Source organism: Abramis brama, assembly GCF_963993115.1.
Source record: "Abramis brama genome assembly, chromosome: 1".
NCBI classification, from domain to species: domain Eukaryota; kingdom Metazoa; phylum Chordata; class Actinopteri; order Cypriniformes; family Leuciscidae; genus Abramis; species Abramis brama.
Window position 1 is genome coordinate 20,824,864 of NC_139963.1, and position 23,901 is coordinate 20,848,764.

The 23,901-nt window shown below is 37.8% G+C and overlaps 3 protein-coding genes across 15 annotated transcripts in view; all 3 read left to right on the forward strand.

The window, feature by feature from the left end:
- The window catches only part of bptf (bromodomain PHD finger transcription factor), a 30,724-nt gene extending 16,891 nt beyond the window's left edge, over positions 1-13,833 (forward strand). For 7 of the 12 annotated variants that reach the window (XM_084122629.1, XM_084122638.1, XM_084122637.1 and 4 more), the window contains 13 exons: positions 271-407; positions 495-609; positions 867-1,042; positions 1,649-1,928; positions 4,762-5,435; positions 6,866-6,948; positions 7,194-7,419; positions 8,155-8,438; positions 9,376-9,549; positions 9,642-9,834; positions 10,543-10,627; positions 10,876-11,062; positions 13,178-13,833. In XM_084122629.1, the coding sequence (XP_083978755.1) occupies positions 271-407; positions 495-609; positions 867-1,042; positions 1,649-1,928; positions 4,762-5,435; positions 6,866-6,948; positions 7,194-7,419; positions 8,155-8,438; positions 9,376-9,549; positions 9,642-9,834; positions 10,543-10,627; positions 10,876-11,062; positions 13,178-13,214 (2,651 nt within the window). In that variant the 3' untranslated portion in view covers positions 13,215-13,833. Of the gene's footprint in view, positions 1-270; positions 408-494; positions 610-866; positions 1,043-1,648; positions 1,929-4,761; positions 5,436-6,865; positions 6,949-7,193; positions 7,420-8,154; positions 8,439-9,375; positions 9,550-9,641; positions 9,835-10,542; positions 10,628-10,875; positions 11,063-12,322 lie in introns of all 12 variants that reach the window. The other 5 variants (XM_084122636.1, XM_084122639.1, XM_084122630.1 and 2 more) reach the window with 2 other exon arrangements.
- A 1,098-nt stretch (positions 13,834-14,931) lies between these two features.
- kpna2 (karyopherin alpha 2 (RAG cohort 1, importin alpha 1)) lies at positions 14,932-18,449 on the forward strand. The gene is made up of 11 exons (XM_084114986.1): positions 14,932-14,950; positions 15,107-15,208; positions 15,314-15,454; positions 15,540-15,625; positions 15,716-15,984; positions 16,083-16,177; positions 16,545-16,808; positions 16,886-17,119; positions 17,214-17,396; positions 17,775-17,924; positions 18,149-18,449. The coding sequence occupies exons 2-11, from the start codon at positions 15,143-15,145 to the stop codon at positions 18,236-18,238; spliced, it is 1,578 nt and encodes a 525-aa protein (XP_083971112.1). The 5' UTR covers positions 14,932-14,950; positions 15,107-15,142; the 3' UTR covers positions 18,239-18,449.
- Positions 18,450-18,591: 142 nt separating this feature from the next.
- Positions 18,592-23,901, forward strand: part of smurf2 (SMAD specific E3 ubiquitin protein ligase 2) — a 52,438-nt gene continuing 47,128 nt past the window's right edge. For both annotated transcript variants that reach the window (XM_084116418.1, XM_084116419.1), the window contains exon 1: positions 18,592-19,040. In XM_084116418.1, the coding sequence (XP_083972544.1) occupies positions 18,989-19,040 (52 nt within the window). In that variant the 5' untranslated portion in view covers positions 18,592-18,988. The remainder of the gene's footprint in view (positions 19,041-23,901) is intronic.

Below are 23,901 nucleotides of genomic sequence, written 5' to 3' on the forward strand. Positions count from 1 at the left end.
CACCGAAGACTGGAGTAATGATGCTGAAAATTCAGCTTTGCATCACAGGAATAAATTACACTTGAAAATATATCTAAATAAAAAATTTAAGTTTAACATTTTTCACAATGTTACTGTTTTTAGTATCAAATAAATGTAGCCTTGGTGAGCATAAGAGATTTTTTCCAAAAACATTTAAAAAATATTACCAACCCCAAACTTTTGAACAGTTTTGTATCTATGTAATGCAGTACTCTTGGAGCAAACTATATCTACTCATTGTCTCAACAGGTTTGGTACAGGTACAGCAGAAGGTGGTGGGCATCATTCCATCAAGCACAGCGGCCACCGCACAGTCCTTCCCTCCATTCCAGCCCCGTACGGCCACCATCAACATCAGACCCAACACAACCACCTCCACGCAGCAGGTATGAACGCTCACTAAAATGATCCGCTCTGGTCAACTCAACATTTGTGTTCCTGCAATAATGTTTCATTTACTCGTTTATGCCCAGGTCCTTACGACTGGAACCGCTCTACGACCAGGGATGACTGTGATACGCTCTCCCCTGCAACAGGCCACCACCCTGGGGAAGACTATCATTCGCACACCCCTGATGGTTCAGCAAGGTATTCTCAACATGGATTTGTCCTGGAAATTTGTTTTTAGCATTACTTTTAATGGGTTTCTGTAGGAAAGTAGAGAAGAGACAGGAAATGATGGGGTCTCATTTAATTAGTGGTCATTAAACCAAAATATTTGACAGCAGAAGGCTACATTGTGACCATGTGATGTCCACAGTAACTTATGCCTAACTCACCAGACACCAAAGTTTTCTAAATCGTTTCTGAAACTTCAGAGTGTGATTGTGATTTATATCGCACAGGTCAAGTGCAACAGCCAGTGCAAACAAGTGTGGGCACTCAGGTGGTGGGCACTCCTCCTCGCCTCTCCACTCCAAATCAACCCCAGACCCCACAGACTGCCTCTTCTCCCCGACCACAGCAGGGTCAGGTCAAACTCACTCTGGCCCAGCTCACTCAGCTCACCCAAGGGGCTCAGGTTTGTACCAGTTTTAAATCAGCATGCAATTCAAATGGACCTTTATTTACTTCCTTTATCGCATATTTTAATGTTCTTATTGTGCCCTGTTAATCTGTGCACATTATAGAGCGCTGCAGTGATGTGGTCAGCATCACCCTGGTTCCATCGACAAAAACCCAATAGGTTTTTCCCATTGGCTTTGGGATTATTGCAGAAAATAAACTCTGACCAAACAAAAGTTTATGATTCCTACATGTTTTGTTCATTATGATAATCTTCACAAATGAACACAACTTTTAGGAATTTTGAAGCGTAAATCCGCAGAAGTAAAAAGCTAAACGGAGACTATTAAAGAACTACAACACGACTACAACATGACTTCAACATCACCAAAACTAAGCTTCCAACATCTCTTTTAGTCTTTATTTAAAGAACAAAAACAACAAAATCCTTGAAACTTTGAGTTAGAATAGCTTGCAGTTTTCCTGTTAATTGTAATGGTTTAATGTCCCCAAAAACTTCTGTAGTCGCATTTAGCCACTTGTTAGCTATTGCCTTTTTTAAGACAAGGTTATTGATTAATGTTACTTACTACTGAAATAAACTTGCACTTTTGCTCTTCAGGGAGGGAACCAAGGGTTGACCGTAGTGATCCAAGGGCAAGGTCAGACCACAGGCCAGCTGCAGGTCATTCCTCAGGGGGTGACGGTCATCCCAGGGCCCGGTCAGCAGCTCATGCAGGCAGCCATGCCCAATGGCCAAGTCCAGCGGTTCTTGTTCACACCCATGGCCCCTGCACCAGTGTCTGCCCCCGCAGCCCCCACCATAACGACCTCATCAGGCGTCCCAGCCACAGCTGCACCAGCTGCCGTCACCAGCACAACTCCAGCACCCATTCAACCAGGTGAGACTTTATTATTTATTAGACACTTCTATCTTCACACAGCATCAGTATGGAACTTGTCTGGCAATGTTACATCTTCTTAAGCCAGCAAAACGCAGAAGCTGATTTAACCTCAACCAACCTTAAAAAAAAGTTGACTAAATTCTCTGATGACACTTAATAATAATAATAATAAATTTTATTTATGGCGCCTTTCTGGACACTCAAGGTCACCTCACAAAACATACTAGTACAATACATTTATAAATCAATGAAATTGTAAAAAAAAAAAAAATAATTACAAAGCATAAAATCAGGGTACATAACTAAAAACAAAATTAAGAACGGATTGATCATGTGTGATATGCCAGCTTAAAGAGATGAGTTTTTAGGCGGGATTTAAAAATAGAAAGTGAGTCAATATTACGGACATCTGGTGGAAGAGAGTTCCAGAGACGAGGGGCTGAGCGACTGAAGGCTCTAAACCCCATGGTGGTCAAACGGGCAGAAGGTACAGTGAGATGTATAGAAGAAGAGGACCTAAGAGTCCGGGTCGGTGTGTTAATGTGAAGTAGGTCGGTGAGGTACAAAGGTGCAAGATTATGGATAGCCTTAAAGGCCAGAAGTAAAATCTTAAAATCAATGCGGTATTTAACCGGGAGCCAGTGCAGCTGCTGAAGCACAGGAGTAATATGGTTAATGAAAGGAGTTCGGGTGATAATTCGGGCAGCAGAGTTCTGAACCAGTTGAAGTTTATGTAAAGTTTTGAAAGGAAGACCAACAAGAAGGGAATTGCAATAATCAATACGGGATGTGACCAGTGTATGAACAAGAATTGCTGTACTAGTGAGTGAAAGAGACGGTCTGAGGCGATTGATGTTACGTAAGTGAAAGTATGCAGATCGAGTGATGTTATTAATGTGAGCTTGAAAAGAAAGTGTGCTATCTAGGATCACACCCAGACTCTTAACCTGAGGGGAAGGAGAAACTGTGGAATTGTCAATAATAAGAGAAAAACTGTCAGATTTAGTCAATGTTGATTTAGTGCCAATGAGGAGAACCTCAGTTTTGTCACTGTGTAGTTTCAGAAAATTGCAAGAGAACCAGGATTTGATTTCTATTAGGCAATCGGAAAGGGAACTGGGAGGGAGAGATGTGGTAGGTTTAGTGGACATGTAGAGCTGGGTGTCATCCGCATAGCAATGAAAACTAATGTTATATTTGCGAAAGATATGACCAAGTGGCAGCAAATAGATGATAAACAGAAGGGGCCCCAGGACAGAGCCCTGGGGAACACCAGAAGTGACAGGGGATAATTCGGATTTGAAATGTTTAAGCTGGATAAACTGAGTGCGGCCAGAAAGATATGATTTAAACCACTCCAAGGGTGTATCAGTGAAACCAATAGAGACTAATCTGTCAATGAGGATGTTATGAGAAATGGTGTCAAAAGCTGCACTTAGATCAAGGAGAATAAGTATAGTGAGTAGTCCAGAATCAGCTGCCATTAATAGATCATTGGTGATTTTCAACAGAGCTGTTTCTGTACTATGACAGGAACGAAAACCAGATTGAAATTGTTCATAAAGTTTATTGTCAGACATGTGTGCATTAACCTGATGTGCGATTGTTTTTTCTAGAATTTTGGAAAGGAAGGGTAAATTAGAAATTGGTCGGAAGTTATTGAAATTGTTGGGGTCTGCACCAGGTTTCTTGAGTATAGGAGTTATTGCAGCTGATTTTAAAGATGAAGGAATAATACCAGAGGTGAGAGAGGAATGTATAATATTAGTAATTCTAAAAGAAAGAGAGGGTAAACAGGCTTTTACTAAGATGGTAGGAAGAGGATCAAGTGCACAAGTGGTTGATTTCGATTTTCTAATAATGCCTAATACTTCAGCAGCAGAAGGAAGCGTAAAACTTGAAAATGGGCAAGAAGGTGTTGTCAAGGAAGCTGAAAAAGACAGACTGTGAGAGGTATTAGTATTCAGTTGCTGATGAATCTTTTGTACTTTGGAATTAAAAAATGACATTAAAGAATTACAATAAGCAGATGAATATAGATGAGACATAGTAGAGTCTGGTGCTCGTAGTATGTTGTTGACCATGGAGAACAGGACTTGAACTTCCTGCACAGATTACCTAGATGCCTATAAGCTTTGTCAAATTCTCGATATTTGAAACTGTTTCATTACTCATTTTCTGCAGTATCGATACAGTAAAACCAGCTGCGATTTATCACTCTCGCTTCTTAAGTCTCTTTCACACACACCTCGGTGTGTATTTTAAATATGTAGTCCGTTGCGCTGCATGTTTCAGAATGAAACGAGTCACTGTGTTCTTGCATGCAAGCAGCTCATGATCTGGTGTTTTCAGTGTCTCGGAGAGGCTCGGTTCACAGTAAATGTACCAAACTCCAACTCTTCATGTTCTTCAACTCTTCACGCTTTTTCACATTCACATAATTTCCAACATTTCTGTGGACTGATTATACAACATTTCACACAGTTTTGTAATAAGAAGCTTTTGTAAACCTGTTGTCACAGACATTTAAAGGTCTCCTTGCAGTTTTCTGACCAAATAAAATTTGTAAAAAAAAAATGTGCAAGTGATCAAATTTGTGACAATACAGCACTGGCCCTGTTGTATCGAAGTTCCTGTATCATGGAAAACACAAATACCCTTTTTTCTTTTCTTTTTTTTAACCTGTTTTGTTCAAGGCTGTGTTTCTCAAAAGCATCATAAACCTAAGTAGATCGTAGAACCAATGGCACTAATGGTCTCTATGATCAGCTTTGCTCACAATGCTTCTGAGTGTTTTAAGTTCCAATATATTTTCTCTCTCTTTTTCTAGCTACTCGTCTTGCTCCACAGCCCCAACCTCCAACCACACTTCCTCCCACATCATCTCTCCCTCCATCACAGCCAGTCCAGCACATACCCACCACGGTCCCAGCCGCAATCGTTCCCCAACCGACTCCACCTCTACAACCCCACCCGCCCGTACAGCTCCGACCTCAGCCCCAGGTCCTTCCTCAAACATCAGTCCCGCCCCCTACATCTGTACCTGTACCTGTCCCTCAGATAGCACAGGTGACCGCCACCGCACCTCCACAGCAGATCACCACCATCCCTGTCACCCAGACCACCGTTACCAAAGTCCAGCCCCAGATCCAGCTCCCCCCGCAGCTCCTCAGCGTCCCCGGGCTCCAGCAGCAGGTCATCTCCCACATCCAGAGTCAGGTAGCGGCCCAGATTCAAGCTCAGGTCCAGCAGGCCGGAACCACGGCCGGGATGCCCCAGCAGATCAAACTGCAACTGCCCATTCAGATCCAGCAGCAGGGCGGAGGGCAAGTCCAAGCGCACCAGATCCAGAATCTGGTGACCATCCAGACGACCAGCGTACAGGAGCAGCTCCAGCGGATCCAGCAGCTCTGCGAACAGCAGCAGCAGAAGAAGAAACAGCAGGAGGCGAAGAGAGAGCAGGCCCAACAGCACGTCAGCCAGAGCGACCTGATACAGAAACAGGTCAGGAAACTAATACGACTCAAGTTGTTCCACAGTTTCATTGAGTTGGATAAATATGACATTAAGAAAGATGGGGTATTATGTCAACTTTAGGCTACTTTAGGTCGCACTGCAGCAGTATACGGTTGTTTGTGATTTGAGTGTTAAACATGGTTCTGTTCAAATTATGATTTTGATCTGAAATTTATAGAATTTGCAACAAAATTTTGAGAGTGAGTTGGCTTGATATTTGCTATCATTTCTCACTATGGTCAGAGGCATTACCCATGAATGAAGTCAGACTACGTTGTTATGCATGTGTAAATGAGCCTTAGTTGATTAAAACTTAGTTGATTTAAATTAGAGGCAAATTTTATTATTGTAATTTTAATTCTTATTGGTATCAATGAAAGTTTAATTTCATTTCTTTAAAATGTCTCGTCTTATGTAATATTTCAGACAACTTTATTGATCCCAAGGGACAATTTAGTTCTGGGAATAAAATAAGCAAAAAAAACCAACACTAAATTCAATAACATAAATATGGGAATATGTACCTAGAAATAAAGCATAATATTGTTCATAGATATAATGGACAAATTGTAATAAATATTACAATAAAGTATGGATATATATATGACTAAATACAAATAAAAAATAGCATTGTCCATATAATTTTCTTATTGTGTACAATTCTTTAGTGCACATTATTATTATTATTATTATTATTATTATTATTATTATTATTATTATTATTGTTATTTAAAGATAATTTTTTTTCAGTATATTTCCTGAAAATGTAATCACTAAAAATTAATTTTGTCAATGAAATCTATGAAGAAAAATGTTCACTGACGACCTTTTTTCTGAGACGATGATGAGACGACACCAACGTCATTAAACGATTACCGTGACTATACCAACATGCAATATCGTTGATGAAAAAAAGAATGAGACTAAAATGTAGTTAAAAAATAAAGTAACTTTTTTGTCAAATAAAAGACAAAACCCAGTGTTTTACTTAATATTTGCTATCTGGCAACCATGCTCATGCGTAGCTACACTACGGAAGAAGCGCGGATGATCTCTCTTTCTTCAAATCTCCCTCTTGCTCACTCTCTCTCTCCTCCCCCATCATGAGTGGACACGCCCCCTACTGCTGATTGGCTGCAAGTGTGTGTTGTGCTGCTCGGTGTGATCCACTTTCAACAGCTTTTCTCAGAAATCACTTACTGCACCTTAAAACATATGTATATATTGAAAAAAGGCATATTGAGTATTTTAAACTTGCACTTACCCTGTTTTGCAGTTGAATGTGTTGAATTTACTAGGAAATATGTGACATTACAGAAGTTAGCATCTTTATTGATGCTGTTTGATGTTGTTTTGAAACTTTTCCATCTGTATAGAGAGTTAAAACATCTTAAACGCACTCTATTTTTTACGCTTAGGTGGCTCAGAAGCAGAATGTGGCCATAGAGCAGTTAAAACAGAAGAAAACCATGACTCCTGCTGAAAGAGAGGAGAACCAGAGGTAAACACTGTCAATCTCCATTATTCCCCGTCTATTCCTTTCCAAGTTATTAAAATTATAATGACATTCGGGATTTTAAATTCCAACAAACATGAAGCGTTATTCCAGTCTCATTATATTTGTTACATGTGCACCACAGATAAACCATAAGCCACTGAAGCCGTATTTATGGAGTAGAATAGACTGGCATTAATCAACCAAATCCATTGTTTGTTTGTTTTTGTTTTTTTTGTCTGTCTGGGCAGAATGATTGTTTGTAACCAGGTGATGAAGTTCATCCTGGATAAAATCGATAAGGACGAGAGGCAGGCGGCCAAAAAGAGGAAACGGGAGGAGTCTGTGGAGCAAAAGCGCAGCAAGCAGAACGCCAGCAAGCTGTCGGCTCTGCTCTTCAAACACAAAGAGCAGCTCAAGGCTGATATCCTGAAGAAAAGAGCGCTGCTCGATAAAGAACTACAGCTGCAGGTGCAGGTGAGAGGAACAGGAAGTGCGGAAACTTTACTGTTTTGCACTGATATGAGAGTTTGAGTTAATTCAAGATGTGTGTTGGGGTTTCAAGAGTTTTTTTCTAAAGAAATTAACTTTTGAGCAAGGATGGAATAAATTGATCAAAACTGACAGTAAAGACTTTTATGTTACATGTGATTTCTACTTCAAATAAATGCTGTTCTTTTGAACAAAATGAAGAACATTTCTTTGTTTCCAAAAATATGAAGCAGCACAACTGTTTTCAACATCGATAATAATCAGAAATGTTTCTCGAGCACCAAATCGTCATATTAGAATGATTTCTGAAGGATCATGTGACACTGAAGACTGGAGTAATGATGCTGAAAATTCATCTTTGCTTCACAGAAATAAGTATATAAATAAGTATATATATATAAAAAAACAGTTATTTTACATTGTAATAATATACCACAACATTACTGTTTTTCCTGTATTTTTGATCAAATAAATCCAGCTTTGGTGAGCAGAAGAGACTTCTTACCGAAAGGTCATATACACCTACTAATGACTGTTTTGCGGCGTTTATGGCAGCACTTAGCATTGAGAATCTGGCAATGAAGACGCATGCTTTCATTTCTCACGCACATCTCAGCTTTACTCGCACACACTCTGTTCACACCACATCAGTGTTGCCAAATAGACAGCTGAAGCTGCACGCCGTCTGTTGAGGCATTTACATACTTCTTTTGATTGCAGGAGGAGTTGAAGCGGGATCTCATTAAGCTCCGGCGAGAGAAGGAGAAAGCTCAGGCTGCGGCGGCTCAGGCTGCGGCGGCTGTCAGCGCACACGTGCACAGCGGTCTCTCCTCGTACGCGCCCACGGTCACCTCACCCTCCGCCGCACACAAACGCAAGCGGGACGAGGAGAGAGACGCCGCCTCCAAGTCCAAACGCAAAAAGATGATCTCCACTACCTCAAAGGACAACAAGAGGGACATCAAGTTATACTGCATCTGCAAGACGCCCTACGACGAGTCTAAGTATGAGACCTTTACTGTCCTCTGATCTTAGGGGGTCATCAGGTGTTGAGACATTTAGACTAGAAGTTCACATTTTTGACTTAAAATATAAACGTGCAATAAGGTTTTAAAAAGAAACATCTATTTGCCAGTTGTTTTTATGTGTTAGGATTTATGTATTTATTGTAATTAAATGCACTATTATGTGTATTTCGACATGAAAATATTAACATAAGGTTACTGTTTATTTGAATGTGTTTAGTTGCATGTATTTATGCATAATTTACTGTTATTACTATGGTAAGTACATGTAAAGTGTAAAAAGGACAATGTAAAATAAAGTGTTACCAAACATACAATAAGATTTTAAAACAAAACAATACACCTATTTATCATGTGATTTGTATCTGTTAAGAATTATTTATTTATTTGTTTTCTTTAATTACACTGAGATTTTTGGCATGAAAAATGTAAACATACTATAAGATATTAAGGAAACATTTTGCAGAAAATTCTAAATATAATAATGTAAAATTAATTTTGTGCATCAGACTTGATATGAATACATCTGGTGTAAAAGGATATTATACTTTGTGGATATTTTATACTTTTGTTTTGTGTAGTTAGTTTCATTGGGTTACTTTGAGCAGCAAAAAAATCTTTAAGAAAATTATTTCAATTTATTACTTGGTTTGAACATTTATCAGAGAAAAATGGTTAAACCTCACATTTAGATTTGACATATTTTGCAACTACTATGTAAGAGAATTCAATCTGAATTTGTTTCTGTTGACAGTTGAACACACACACACACACACACAAAAAAGCATTTTGCAAAATGCAGAGATGTAAATAATTTTAGAATTGTCTACTGAAGCCATACAAATATAACTGGTTTTGAAAGATGAAAATCAAAGGGATGTGATATCAATCTAATGTTGCTATGTTCTTGACTCAGGTTCTACATTGGTTGTGACCTCTGCTCTAACTGGTATCATGGCGAGTGTGTGGGCATCACCGAGAAAGAGGCCAAGAAGATGGATGACTACATCTGTTCAGAATGTAAACGAGCTCAGGAGGGCAGCACAGAGGAGCTCTACTGCATCTGCAGAACCCCATACGACGAGTCGCAGTAATCATGCTTCTGCAGTTTCATCACATTTATTTCCAAAGGTACACGTGGGAGCGTGCTTTCTGACATGATTGTGCCTGCCTCTGCTTTAGGTTCTACATCGGTTGTGATCGCTGTCAGAACTGGTACCACGGGCGCTGTGTGGGCATCCTACAGAGCGAAGCCACACACATCGACGAGTATGTGTGCCCGCAGTGCCAGTCTACGGAGGACGCCATGACGGTCCTGACGCCACTCACAGATAAAGACTATGAGGGGCTGAAGCGAATCCTGCGCTCCTTACAGGTTTGTATGAAGACAAATACGGTTTCATGGCTGTTTTGAATTTTAGAGCTGGTGTTTTGTTTGGAATGGAACACAATCCAAATTTGTATGATTGGTACATGCATTGTTCCCTACAATTTTAACCCTAATTGTGGATAGGTTAGATAATCATCACAAAAGCAAGTGATTGTTGTTGTAATCGGATTCACCTTTGCCGCGTACAATCACACCTGGCAATAATAATTTATAATAATTTATAAAAATAATAATAATAATTTAAATACACTAGGCAATAATAATTCTTTTGAATATAATTTGTCAACCTGTTTTATTTATATCAGATACGCTTTGTGCAGGTAATTATAAAGTTTGCTCTATTCTTCTCCTAGTTCACCGGTCACTTGTGTATTTCGGGAGAGATTGAATTTACGGGTTGTAAATCCGACTGATAAAGCTGCGCAAACTAACATGGCGGCGCGACTAACGTGATCATTAAAAAGGAGTTTAAACAAAGAAACACATTCACTTACATATATTTGAGAATCAGAATATCAGTTTTTGAATATTTTGAATAAAAAAGGAAAAATGAAATAAAAGCTATACATCACCCATGCAACGCTATCGTGGCTGCGGTTTCCATTGATTTCCATTGTAGGGTCAAAAATTATAATTGAAGTTATTGGGAACAAACTAATTTTATAATCATTGTAAATGTTTCCTGTATGTTAGTCCCATAAGATGGCGTGGCCATTCCTGGAACCAGTGGATCCGAATGATGCTCCAGATTATTATGGGATCATCAAGGAACCGATGGGTATGAGTTCTTGTTCCTGCTTTTTCTGTATGACCAGAATCATTTTGACTTGTAATAGAGAATATTATACATTTTAAAAGACGTAGTTCCTAAATTATTATACTTTATTATATATCATTATTTCATAGATTACTTGTAAACAATATTTTGAACAATTTGCACCAATTAGATTGATATTTTTAATCATATATCTATTTTTTAGTAAATTGGTTTCATTATTTTCCCCTTTGTGTTCCTGTTATCTTCAGACCTCTCTACAATGGAGGAGAGGATACAGAAACGCTTTTACAGCAAACTCACAGAGTTCGTAGCGGACATGACCAAAATCTTCGACAACTGCCGCTACTACAATCCCAGCGACTCGCCTTTTTACCAGTGTGCTGAGTTCCTGGAGTCTTTCTTTGTACAGAAACTCAAAGCTTTCAAAGCAAGCAGGTAACGTCTGCTCCCACACGTACAATAGAGCAGCATAGGATGTTGTTAGGGTATCAGTTTACCCGAATTTAAAGTTTTGTTATTCTCTCACCTTTATGTTGTTGCAAACCGACATCACTTTATGACCAATACCCATTATTCTAATGTTTGGGTGTCTCATAACACCCAGTTATAATAGTTTTTTCCCCTACTTTTCCAAACGAATAAATGATTTAAAACTATAATTTAGTGTTGCACAATGTATCGGCTGGTTGTTTAACCGATGATCAGGGCCAATTATATCCTGTCAATCAAAAAGGGGTGGGAAAAATGTGTCAAACTGCAGCTCATAGTGTGTGTGAAGAAAATTTCTATTGTGTTGAATTTAGGGCTGTCGAAGTTAATGCGACAATAACGCATTAACAGTTTTTTTTTTAAAAAGCGTCATTAAAGCATGCTCTATTCGACACTCACACTCCGCCCTCTATTCGACACTCTATTCGACATCTGCGGATTTTTAACTACACCAAACATTATTTATAGCGTGCTTCCTATCCAATAATCGCAAACAGCTTTGTTACTTCTGATAAGAAACAAAGTCTCAGCTTTCAAATTCTGTCCATTTTATCACAAATTCAAACAATAAATGTGTTATCTGTGATATCTATACTATAATTACTGTAGTAACATAGTATGCAAAATAATATTTCCTATGTTCATCTTTGTTTTAATTAAGCTACATATTTTGAATAATTATCCAAACAATACATTAAATGTGTTACATTGACCAATCAAATGACGCGAAGAACTGTTTACCAAATCAAAATTGTGAATATCGGTTAAAATGGTCAAACCGATTATTGGTTTAAGCCACAAACGGCTGCGTGTTACAGTGGTTTTACTACAGGTAAAAGAATGTTCTTAGGTGTTGCCATACTATTAGTTTTTCCATACTAAATTTGTCACTGTAGTTTGCGCTAGTGTTGATTTCACAATTTTCCTTTAACTTTTCCATTGCATTGGCTTTCATACATCCAGTTTTGTCTTGTGCCTGCTTATCTCGTCTTTGTTCACTTTGTTTTTCACTCTGTGAATTATTCTGCTTTGAATATATTTTTAATTCAGAGGCTGTAGTCATCATCTAACCTCTGATTTCTCTGTCTGGCATTTCATCCTCTTATTTCTGTCCTTATTTCAACTACAGTATGCTGATAACATAACTTTTTGTGTTTGTGCTTCTTCATGCATGTCATTCATACAACCCATTGTCCTTTCTTGCAGATTGTGATGTCATAAGTCATAGTGGCTGAAGGGGCGGAGTCATTCTTTATTAGAGAATCATGGAACTTGCTGTTTTATTAACAGCGGAAACCGGTGTACATTTAAGTGAAAACTGTTTGGAGAATGAAAAACTTGTCAAAAAAGCCAAAACTCCAGTGAAGCCTTTGACAATCAGAGAGCGGCAGCCATGTTGAAGCACTGTGAACACACACAAATCAAGGGAAATGCTGTCTGTGCATTTTTGAACCTGTTTTTTTGTTTTTGTTTTTTTTTCCCATTACGTTTGCTGGTCACATGATGTTATTTATGATGTTTATGGATGCATGATCATATTTATCACATGGATTGGCTGATTAAAGACATTTTAAGACTTCTGTTCAGTTTTATTGTAATGTGCTTAACAACATGTTTGTTTCAGCTGGTTCGCTGATCTGTCCAGGTTTTCATTGAGAGGACTAATGAACTTGCTTGATTTATGCGTAGTTTTTGCAGAATGCATATGTGCAAATGTTGCGCAGAATCTACACGGTTTCAGTTGGCTTGAAAATAAAGTGAAATAAAGAGTTTTAAATCCTTTTATTAGGAAGTTGAAATAAAGGACCATGCTTTCAAAACAAGTTTAAATGGTATGTTTTTTTGTTTTGTTTTTCATCTCTTCTAAATTTAATCTGACACCAGCACCAATTTAAACGACTGAAAGTCATTCCCGGTGTATTACACCAACATGGCTGCCATTCCTTTAACCCCTGAGGCTATTTTTCTGTTTCCATGCTTCATTTTCCACTTGTCTCGTTTTATTTGTGAATATTCAAAAAACCAAAGGGCTCTTAACCTCATTCTCTCTGTATTCTCTAGGTCTCATAACAACAAGCTACAGTCATCAGCCTCATAGAATACAACCACATGCTGTTCTAAATAAACTTTGAACATTTAATTCAAGATGGAACTCTATCCCAGTCAGCCAGCATCGCACATAGCCACAGCGTTTGGTGGAATATTGGACATAAAATGCTGTGGGATTGGATCAAGAATGGACGGTTTACATTGTTGATTGTTAAAGCAATGAGTTTTGACTGGGATCATGCTCTCCTAAAGGATTTCTTTGTGGATTAAATGCCTACAAAAATGTTTTTGTGAGTTTTTAAAACCCTTCGGAACCATGTTCACGTTACCCAGGACGGCAGGAGTCTATCATGGGTGCACCTGTTGGTTTTTTCCCCTTCATATGATTCAGCATACTACTTCAGAAGTGGAATGTGGACGCAATCGGCTAATTGGTTTTTAAGCAATGGGGTAGCACGGGTTACCTAAAATAACAAGATGGTTTTGCTTTAAGAATGCGTTGAGGACTGATGAAAGTGCTAGTTGAGAAGGTTTCCTGTTTGTATAACTTGTCTTTAACTTTTTTTTTTTTTTTTTTTTTTTTTTTTTTGTATTACAACTGAAGAAATATTGATGTATATGAAACAAATAAATGGAGGGGACAGGATTCTCTCTTCTACATTGATTAAGATGTCTCTATATTCTCTTCATTTGAAAATGAATAACACTAATGTGATCCTCAGTAGACACCTAAAGAATCTGTCCATTTAGATTTGAAATTCAAATTTTTCTTTTAATTGTGTGTTTGTGGATACGTAAATGATCTAACACATATTTTGTCTAGATAATTGTGTTAAAAGGCACAAAATGAAACCACACATATTTTCTCATGTTTATAGTTAAGGATATGCTTTGTTATATTTTTATGGCAATAATTGTTTTGTTCCAATCTTTGATCTTATTAATTTTAATCAATTAAAGTGTTCATTAACAATTTGAAAGTTGTGTCACCATTAACCAGTTGTTTTTCGTTATCAAACAAATAATTTCCTATTATAAATATGGTGAGTACACGTACGCCAAAGGATTATTTAATTTACAGAAATACTAGATTATAATTTTTTTTTTTAATTGAGGCACGATATCTTGTGTTATTTTTGACTGTTTATTTTTCAACATAATGGATTTATGCGTTCTGTATACAGTGTAACACGTGGGGTAATGGCTTTTCTTCCACCATGGATTTAAAATTTCAGAAAGCCCAGCATTGTCGCCATTGACCAATCAGAATTAAACCTGGAGCTGTTTTGCCCCGCCCCTTTGTTGCACAAGGCACCGATTTATGCATTTTAACAGAAAAAATATATTTAATTAATATTAAATAGTACATAATTTTACAGTTTTGCAATTTTATTGTATTGTTTAAAGTCATGTATAAAATAAAATTAACTATTAGTTAACTAAGTTAACATTGTATAAATATGTATAGAGAATCATCAAATCAATAAAACAATCAGATGTCAAAGTCATATATATATATATTTATAATCTGAAAATATATAATCTGGTAATTTGAATGTAATTTCTTTTTAAAGGTAAATTAATCCCACTTCCCAGCAATCTATTTGGCATTCTCGCCAGATCTCGCGTTAATACATAAGCCACGTCCCTACGCCAGCAGTGTGATTTTTCAAAACGGTCCAATGGGAAAGTGCTTTTGCTCGAACGGACCAATCAGATTCTCCATAGCGCGTGTTTAAAGGTCTGTTTCATACTTCCACCTTCACAGTCCTTTGGTTAGAAGCGGTAAGTTCCTTCTTTTTTTAAAAGTTGGTTTATAATGTAGTTTTTCTATTTAGTTTTAGTATTAGCAAGTAAAAATAACTAATTTCTGAAGTGTGAACTGATCGTGATGCACCTTATGTTGATCTTTACACGAATATGTTTTTTTTATTATTTCAGGTTGCGATATACTGTGATTAATCAAACGTCATTAAAATGTCTGCTGCAAACGAGAACACTGCACGACTTACTCAGTTCAAAAACAAAGGAAAAGATGCAACTGTAAGTAATACACATGCTGCTACAACAAAAAGTGCTGATATCAATTGTTTGCTTTCAGATGTGCCACAATTATGTTTAATATAAATGTCAAATACCTCTATGTAGGAGCTGAGACGTCGAAGGATCGAAGTCAATGTTGAACTTCGTAAAGCAAAGAAAGACGATCAGATTTTGAAAAGGAGAAACGTGAGCATTCTACCGGATGAGGCCACCTCTCCCCTTCAAGAGAAAAGCCAGAACTGTCAGGTAGGTAGATGATATATCTTCTTGCATAATTCATGTTTAGGTATTACACATCGTAGGCTAAGATATATTTGTCCTTTTCAATCAGGCTCCGCACTGGACTGTGGAGGAGATTGTAAATGGTGTGAACAGTAATAACTTGGAGATTCAAGTCCAGGCCACCCAAGCTGCCAGGTAATGCCTAAAAGATAGTATTTTCATGTGCAAAAATATGCGTTTATATCAAGTGTTTTTCATATTATGATTTGTGCTGTTGAAATGTAGGAAGTTGCTGTCAAGAGAGAGACATCCACCTATTGACCGTATCATCAGCGCTGGTCTGATTCCCAAGTTTGTGAATTTCTTGAGCCTGGCAGACTCTCCTCCCATTCAGTTTGAGGCAGCCTGGGCTCTGACTAACATTGCATCTGGAACATCTGACCAGACCAGCGCTGTGGTTCAGGGAGGGGCCGTCCCAGCATTCATCGGCCTTATTTCTTCGCCGCATGCTCATATTAGCGAGCAGGCAGTCTGGGCCCTTGGAAACATAGCTGGTGGGTGGCCATTAGCATTTAATTTAAATGAGATTCATTAATTTTGCCAACTTGGTTGTATGAGGTTGAATTTGTTTTTGGCCTTTTTGTGTTTATAGGTGATGGCTCTGCATATAGAGATAAAGTCATTAAGCATGGCGCAATTGCCCCCTTATTAGCTCTGCTGGCTGTTCCTGACTTCTCTGTATTCCCTGTAAGTTTGTTTAAAAAAATAATAATAATCTTTGGGCAACAGGAACACACACACACACACACACGCGCGTAAGTGTGTATTTGAATAACGTGAAATGATTTGAGAACCACTTTGAACCACAGATTGAATGTCATGGCTCAACTTGACTATCAGCTCATGATGATTATTTATAGAATATACTATATCTAATATGTGTATATAAAAATAAAAAACTTTTATTTTTATTTTTTTCCCCTCCTATTGTGTTTTGGGTTTAGCATTATTGGGTTTAAACTGCTATTTAAAATGTAGTGAGCATACTTTACCAGTAGGTGGCATCGAAACTTTAATATTTTGGCCTGACTAACCAGTCTGTCTACTTTTGCAGGCTGGTTACCTGAGGAACGTCACCTGGACCCTGTCAAACCTGTGCCGCAATAAGAACCCTGCACCACCTCTAGAGGCTGTGAAACAGATACTGCCAACACTTATCCGCCTTCTGCATCATGATGATAAAGAGGTTCTGGCGGACACCTGCTGGGCCATCTCATACCTCACTGATGGGCCCAATGAAAGGATTGAGGTGGTGGTGCAGACTGGTGTGGTCCCTCAACTTGTGAAGCTACTGGGATCAGGAGAACTTTCCATTGTGGTAAGTTGGTGGAAAGTAATGCTCGTACAGGGAAGTTATAGGAGTGTATGTATTTATTTTTTTATATTTTTCCACAGACCCCTTCACTGCGTTCCATCGGTAACATTGTCACTGGCACAGATGAACAGACCCAAGCAGTGATCAGCGCTGGTGCTCTTTCCATGTTCCCTGCTCTGTTGCGCCACCACAAGAACAACGTTCAAAAGGAGGCTTCCTGGACCTTGTCCAACATCACGGCTGGCAGGGACTATCAGATTCAGGAGGTCATCAATGCTGGCATTGTACCTTACCTGGTGGAAGTTCTCAGACGGGTATGTTGCCACAGTACAAGTACACAATATAAGACTTGTCCATGAAGCGGTCTTTTTATTTATTCTTTTAACCATTTTCTCATACTTTATGCAGGGTGACTACAAGACCCAGAAGGAGGCTGTATGGGCAGTGACCAACTACACCAGCGGGGGCACAGTAGAGCAAGTGGTTTACCTTGTTCAGGCCAATATACTAGAGCCCTTGTTGAACCTGCTCTCCACTAAGGACAGCAAAACTATTCTTGTCATCTTGGATGCGATCACCAATATCTTTTTGGTATGATTCCTTTAAAGCCGGCATGGAATGAAAATGTCATCTTTTTTTTCAAATGCATATTATAGATCTTTTTTTTTTTTCTTTTTTTTTTTTGACCTTGTAATACTTGAAATGACTTCTCTCGTGATTTTGTATTTAGGATTTCATTTTAATGTGTTAATATTGCCCCTTCAAGTTCACGTTCATCTGCTTCCTGTATAATCTTTTTTGACAATGTTTCACTTGAATGTTCATCTCAATAGGGAACAAAATATATTTTGCTACTGCTGTTTCATTGTGACTTTAAATCAGGGATTTTATACAATCAGTGTCAAACCTGCCTCCTTATTTGACTAGATTTTTTCATTCTTTTTTTTTTTTTTTTTTTTTTTTTTTTAGGCTGGTGAGAAGATTGGTGAGGTCGATAAGCTGTCCCTGATGATGGAGGAATGTGGCGGCCTGGACAAAATCGAAGCTTTGCAGTCGCATGAAAATGAAATGGTCTATAAGGCCTCCCTCAACCTTATTGAAAAGTACTTCTCTGGAGAGGTCGGTTGAATGTGAACTTTCAAAATCTTAAGTGATGCATTATTTGTGTATGTCTGCTTAATTTGTGTATTAATAGTTTGCTTGTTATATTAATTGGCAAAAATAAGCATCTCAACCCTCTTTAAATGTTTTGAAAGTGGTGTGTCTAGCTGTTCTTATACAGCTAGACACCACTTATACTTAACCTGCTTTTCCTAAATGCATTATTTATTTCCATCTTGCAGGAGGAAGAGGACGAATGCGTCGCCCCTGAAGCTACAACTGATGGTTATGCATTCCAGATCAATGACAACCAAAGCACTTTCAACTTCTAAATGTCTGATCTGTGTGTTTGTTTTGTGTATGATTGTCCCCTGATCATTTCTGCACACCACTTGTCTTTTGTCTTGTTCATGTTACTCTTTGTGACGACCTCATGCTCTGAGTTGTACATACTAATCTGTTTCAATTTTATTTGTTGTAAATAAAAAAAGTAAAAGAACAAAAGTGGGGTTTTGTGTGTGTGTGTATCTTTATCCAAGACTTAAAAATAAATATAAATGAATAAATAATGGTGGGAAAACGAGTGATTCCAAAGGCCATATGTTATCTATAAGTATGGATTACAGAACTCTATGAATAACAAGTGGGTCTGATGTCACCTTTTGGGCGGTTTTAGTGGCTCAGCAGAAGCCAGACACCTAACAAACCACATTTCCTCAATTCAGTCGCCTGTAGCGAATACTAGCGATACAACTTTTCCCTCAAGGTCTCCTTGGAAGGGCAGCAGAAGAACCCGAGTGCGGTTCGTTCGTGGAAAATGCGGAGAACTTCAGGAGGTCTCTGTAAGCGGATCTTTTTAGGGAACGTCGTGGATTTACTTTCGCAGAGGGTAGAAATACGAGCAGCACGTTAAAGCAGAGTGTATGTATGTAGACATGGCAGGGCTGTGCACATCCGGGCCACAGGACCGTGACTCCATTATTTTCTGTTCACTGTGAAACTGGCGTTGAGAGGAACCAAAAAGCAACTCAATAGCACATTCGACTCGTTTTCAGTAGTCATCCTGGATAAGGAACAAGGACATGTCTAATCAAGGAGTTAGAAGAAATGGACCCGTCAAGTTGCGTTTAACAGGTAAGGAATTTGCGACATCGTACAGTTTCATCTGAAACTGGCTAGCTGGCTAACAGCTATTGCTTTAAGTCATTGTGGTGTTCAATCGTTTCATGTGGACTTCCATTTAAATGCCCTATAGTGTGTTTAATTGTCGGTTAATAAATTATGTTTTTGGCGAATATGTGACCGAAACTGGCGTTTTTGCAGCGTTGCGTTCTTTAGCGGGCTGGACAGCGTCATAATGGATCCTTCTGTGGAGCGCGAACGCAACTATTAGGATACAATTCTTATGCGTTCATTGTTTACGTTCTCTAAGTTGCGTTGCGAGTAGGCTATCCTTAATGTGCTTTTTTTATATATAGCAAATTTACGTAGTTACACGCGTACGGATCTAGGGCTTTTAATAAATTCCACGAACGAAATGGCTTGCCTATTCACAAAATCAGTGTTATAATTTCCTAAACGCGCACATTTAAAGTGTCTTTTTATGTAGCCAGTTGCGCCAAATCCAAGATGTGGGTTTTAAGAAATCATAATCACATTAATCCTAGTCTGCAAGCGTTTAATCTCATTGTATTTGAAATGTTTGCACCATGTGGCACTGAGATACTATTTGACCAATTACTTTTAACTAGTTACATTTAGGAGGGATAAAAATAAATAATTAAAAAACCGTCGCTTTTCGCAAATGAAGCGTGCGACAGAACCTCTAGTATCGATTTTACACACAAAAAAACTGTCAATAGTGGGGTGCCACGATACGATATTATCACGGTTCTATCCACGATACGATATTGTAATAATAAATGTTTTGCGAGATGCTGAGTATTGCAATAAAATATATTCCAATTTATTACCCTTTTTTCAATTGCAAAATGTCCCCAAAGGAAATATATGGACAAAGTTTGTTTTTATGTAATAAGTTCTCAGTCTGTTCATTTCACATCTTCATATCCATCTCCTTCATCCCTTCCTTGTTCAGTATTTTTCTTCCTTGTATTGTTGACATTTTAATAGAAATTACAATTTTTAAACAATAATGTTTGCACATTTCAATGCATGCAAACTCAATTCAGTGTGTTTGTTTTTACAAAACATATTGTTTTAAGCAGTTTTACAAAGAACAACCTTGTGCACCTTAATGAACACGTGACACTCTGCTGAATCATATTTTTATCGTGGTTTTTGGAAATGTACATACATTTGCCATTAACAGCTTGTACTGTTTTTTTTCCCCGTTGTGAAATAGTCTACACAATAACACAAAACAGTTTGAGTAAAAAAAGAATAGCTGACAGCTGGCTTGAAGTGCAGATGTGATGTGATGGCATGTTGAATTAGCACATTTATTAAGACTACCCCGAGCAGTCCATGTTCAGAAATATGCTAGAACGTGCTTCCTCCACAGTTCACAGTTAGCACTGATTCACCTGGTTGTGAAATTAGTCTAAACAAAAGATTTCAATTTATTATTATTTCACGCACTATAAGCGTGGTTTTTACAGTAAGATAAGCACAGTATTCGCAATCCCGAGCTGAAATTCAGGCCCTGAAAAGATCAATACTTGGCGTCCGTGTATTGATACAATATCCCCACGCAAAATATCATGATACTACGCTGTATCGATTTTAGAAAACAGGCGCAGAGGTTATGTAGTTTCTGCTCCACATGTGAGTAACATTGGTTTCACAGGACCAAGATATGCTTTTGTTGTAATGTTAGCTCTAGTAACAGGACAGTTTTTGTGTGTCATTATTTGTCTGGAGCTGCTGGTGACTAACAAGCTTGTATGCTCTTGTTTGTTCACCATATTCATTTTTTTGCTTTGCCTCACCTATGATGAAGAGACATCCACTCTTGCATTGCATGTTTGTGCATTTTGTGGGCGGAGCAATGAGGAGGAGGAGGAGGAGGAGGAGGATGGGGGGGTTGTTTGGGTTGATTTCAAATACCAACAGTGTTTCTCAGAAATCACTTACTGCATCGTTAATATAGATCTACTGATAAATGGCAACATTTTGTTCTAAATCTCTGCCTCAAGCTTTATCCACTTTATAACCTGAGATATTGTAGACTTATTTTTCTTTTAATTTTAAATGTTTTATTATTAATATATCCATAATTCTTATGCTTTTATTGTTGTACTGTAATTTATCATTGTGTTAAAATACAGTAAAACAATAAAAAATTGGTTCTTGTCTATTTGAAACTCAAACCTTGAAGAAACTGTCAGTTGATCGATAATTTGTAAAAGCTATAATTGTTTACAATATCATCAATGTCCGCCTGAACTACAGGTTTCACTTAGCAAAATTAAAATATTAGAGATATTTTAAATATTTTAACAACCATTGCGATGTCCAATGAGATCATTTTTAATTGTTTTATTTATATTTTTTGACATTAATAAATAGCTTAATCATTTGACTACAACAATAAAGATAAAATGCATTATGAATATTTTTGTAATAGGTGCCTATATGTTTATTTGGCCTATGTCACTGTTAAGGTTAAAATCATACTCATTTCTCACGTCAGAATAAATAATGGCTGTTACATAAAAGATGTGTAATTTATGCAAACAAAAAGTAAGTTGGGTTTCCTGTGAGCGCTGCTGTTTCCTGTTGAACTCTTGGTTTTGTTGTTGAGTGGTGTTCTTTGAAGACCCACCAAATGGCGATGAAACCCCATGTTGAAGAACCAAAAATGTGAATATCAGTGAAAAATATTGGTCAACCTCATTATCAGTCTGTCTCTGTAAAAGTTTCTGTTTATGACCTCAGGGAATGCTTTCCACAATGAAGTATACTGTGCAGTGAAATCAACCTCCAAGTATGCAGCAGGATGTTGTAGTATTCATCATGACCCAGCAGTGTGGTTGTGGGAGGAAGCAGCAGTCTGTGAGACTGGAAGATTCGTCTGTGGGGCTTTGGAGATGTCTGGCTCTCACATATAGAAAGAGCTTATTTTCCTCCCTGGTTGCTGTTGCACCCTTAAATGAGCTATTTTCACTGTGCTGTGGGTTGAAATGAGGATAAAATTTTTTACAACGACTGACCTGCTGTCATCTCGCAGCTTCCTACCGGTTCCCAGTGCTGCACTATAAGAGATTAACCTAGTTGTACCACAGTGCAACTCATTTTTCAGGAATCAAGATGTCCTCTTTGGTTTAAAGCGTTTTAAAGTCTCTCTGATGTAATTTATTATGAAGGCGACTATTCACAGTGGCTGCTGTACATGCATACAGATTTTATTCCCATTTCAGTGGCAATCGCATCAAAGGCTGTGCATTACAGTGATTTTACCATGGTTTGCTTCACATTTTGGCTGACACCTCTGAGGTAAAATCACTGAAAAGCATACCTTCTCTTGGGTAATGGACCCTTTTCACAGATTGTCACAGAACGTTTGCACAGTTATTAACGTCGTAAATCTAGCAAAGTGTTTTGTTTTCATTAAGGCTAATATATTTATAACAGAAAACCAGTTAACACTGTTGCACAAGTGTTTCTAATACGGCTGAGGGAGTCATGGCAAATTTGACATGTATCTCTCGTCTGACCAGCGCAGTCAATATCTAAAAAAAAAAGCTCAATTTTCTTTCTTTTGCTATTGGAGCAAATAGAAATGCTAAAATTATGTTTGTACTAGTTTCCGTTCATCACTGTAATGATGACGATTTCTGCTTCTGAGAAACCCAGAAATGTGAAAAGTTTTCATGGCTTTAATGGATTATTATTGCCAGACTATTGTGATGATTTGTTTAAATTGTGATCCATAAGCCTACTTTTAAGGATGCCCACTTTCTAGTGATCTTACTTCCTTCATGACTTTGTACAATTTAGTCATTGTGCTTTATTAAAAGGTATGGCTGCCCCCCTAATAGTTGACTAAACGTTAGTCAACAAGAAGAGGCTTAGTCAATCAAATTTTAATTAGTCAGTTAGTCACAGAAAAACAAAAACTCTAAAGTATTTTTTCCCAGCCTTTACCGTAATTTTGTTGGGCATGTAATTATGGCATTTATTGACCTCAAACGTGGCTTATCATTTGAAATATGCAAGTAGTAGCCAAATGTTATCCACTGTAACATTTTTGTACAATACAATATTTTTGTAATCCACTATACTGTGCAGATGAGAGTCAGCGTCATAATCACTACTTTTGCTGGTACGCTGCGACAAGCTTTATGCATGTGCATTTATATTTTAAATGCTCATTATTATGGTTTAGCTAGTTTTCTTTGTAATGTAGAACAATGTTACATATAATCTTTCTTAGCCCTGAAACTTAAATCATTTTCCGATGCCACTCCCCAAACCCAAGTATAAATATAATTAAATGAATATCATTTATCATTTATTCATCATGGACTAGAAAATCTTTAGTCTGGGGCAGCCCTATGAAAAGAATAAATTGAGAATTCATTCAAGAACTCAAACGCAAGCATAAACACAAAAAATATATAAAATCCCCATAATGCACGATGAAAGTGACTTTCGAAGCCAGACAATAGCTTTGAAAGAACTTTAAGTCATCATTTGCAGAAAGTCTTGCTTTACAACCGTAGTCATAACTCACTTTAAATGGAAAAGAGCAGATTAGACATTTTCCTATAAATATCTAGTCAGTCATACAGGTTTGAGAAGCAAATCTGAGAGCTTTCTGTCCCTCCATTGACAGTTACGCAACTGACACTTTGAAACATCACAAAGAGATCATTCTGTTTCTGAAGAGACTCGATCGCTTTATATGATGAACAGATTGAATTTAGGCTTTTATTCCCTTTTTACTATGCTTTCGATCTGATGCCAAGTACTGTCAAGGACAATTTCAATACCACTACTGACTTTTTAGCATTTTCTGAGGACAAAATGG

Excerpts from the sequence above, each read along its gene's own strand:
- kpna2 (XM_084114986.1), top strand. The coding sequence starts at position 15,143 with ATGTCTGCTGCAAACGAGAACACTGCACGACTTACTCAGTTCAAAAAC. Across the intron at positions 15,455-15,539 it reads AGAAAAGCCAGAACTGTCAG|GCTCCGCACTGGACTGTGGA; the intron begins GTAGGTAGATGA and ends CTTTTCAATCAG. Across the intron at positions 15,626-15,715 it reads CAGGCCACCCAAGCTGCCAG|GAAGTTGCTGTCAAGAGAGA; the intron begins GTAATGCCTAAA and ends GTTGAAATGTAG.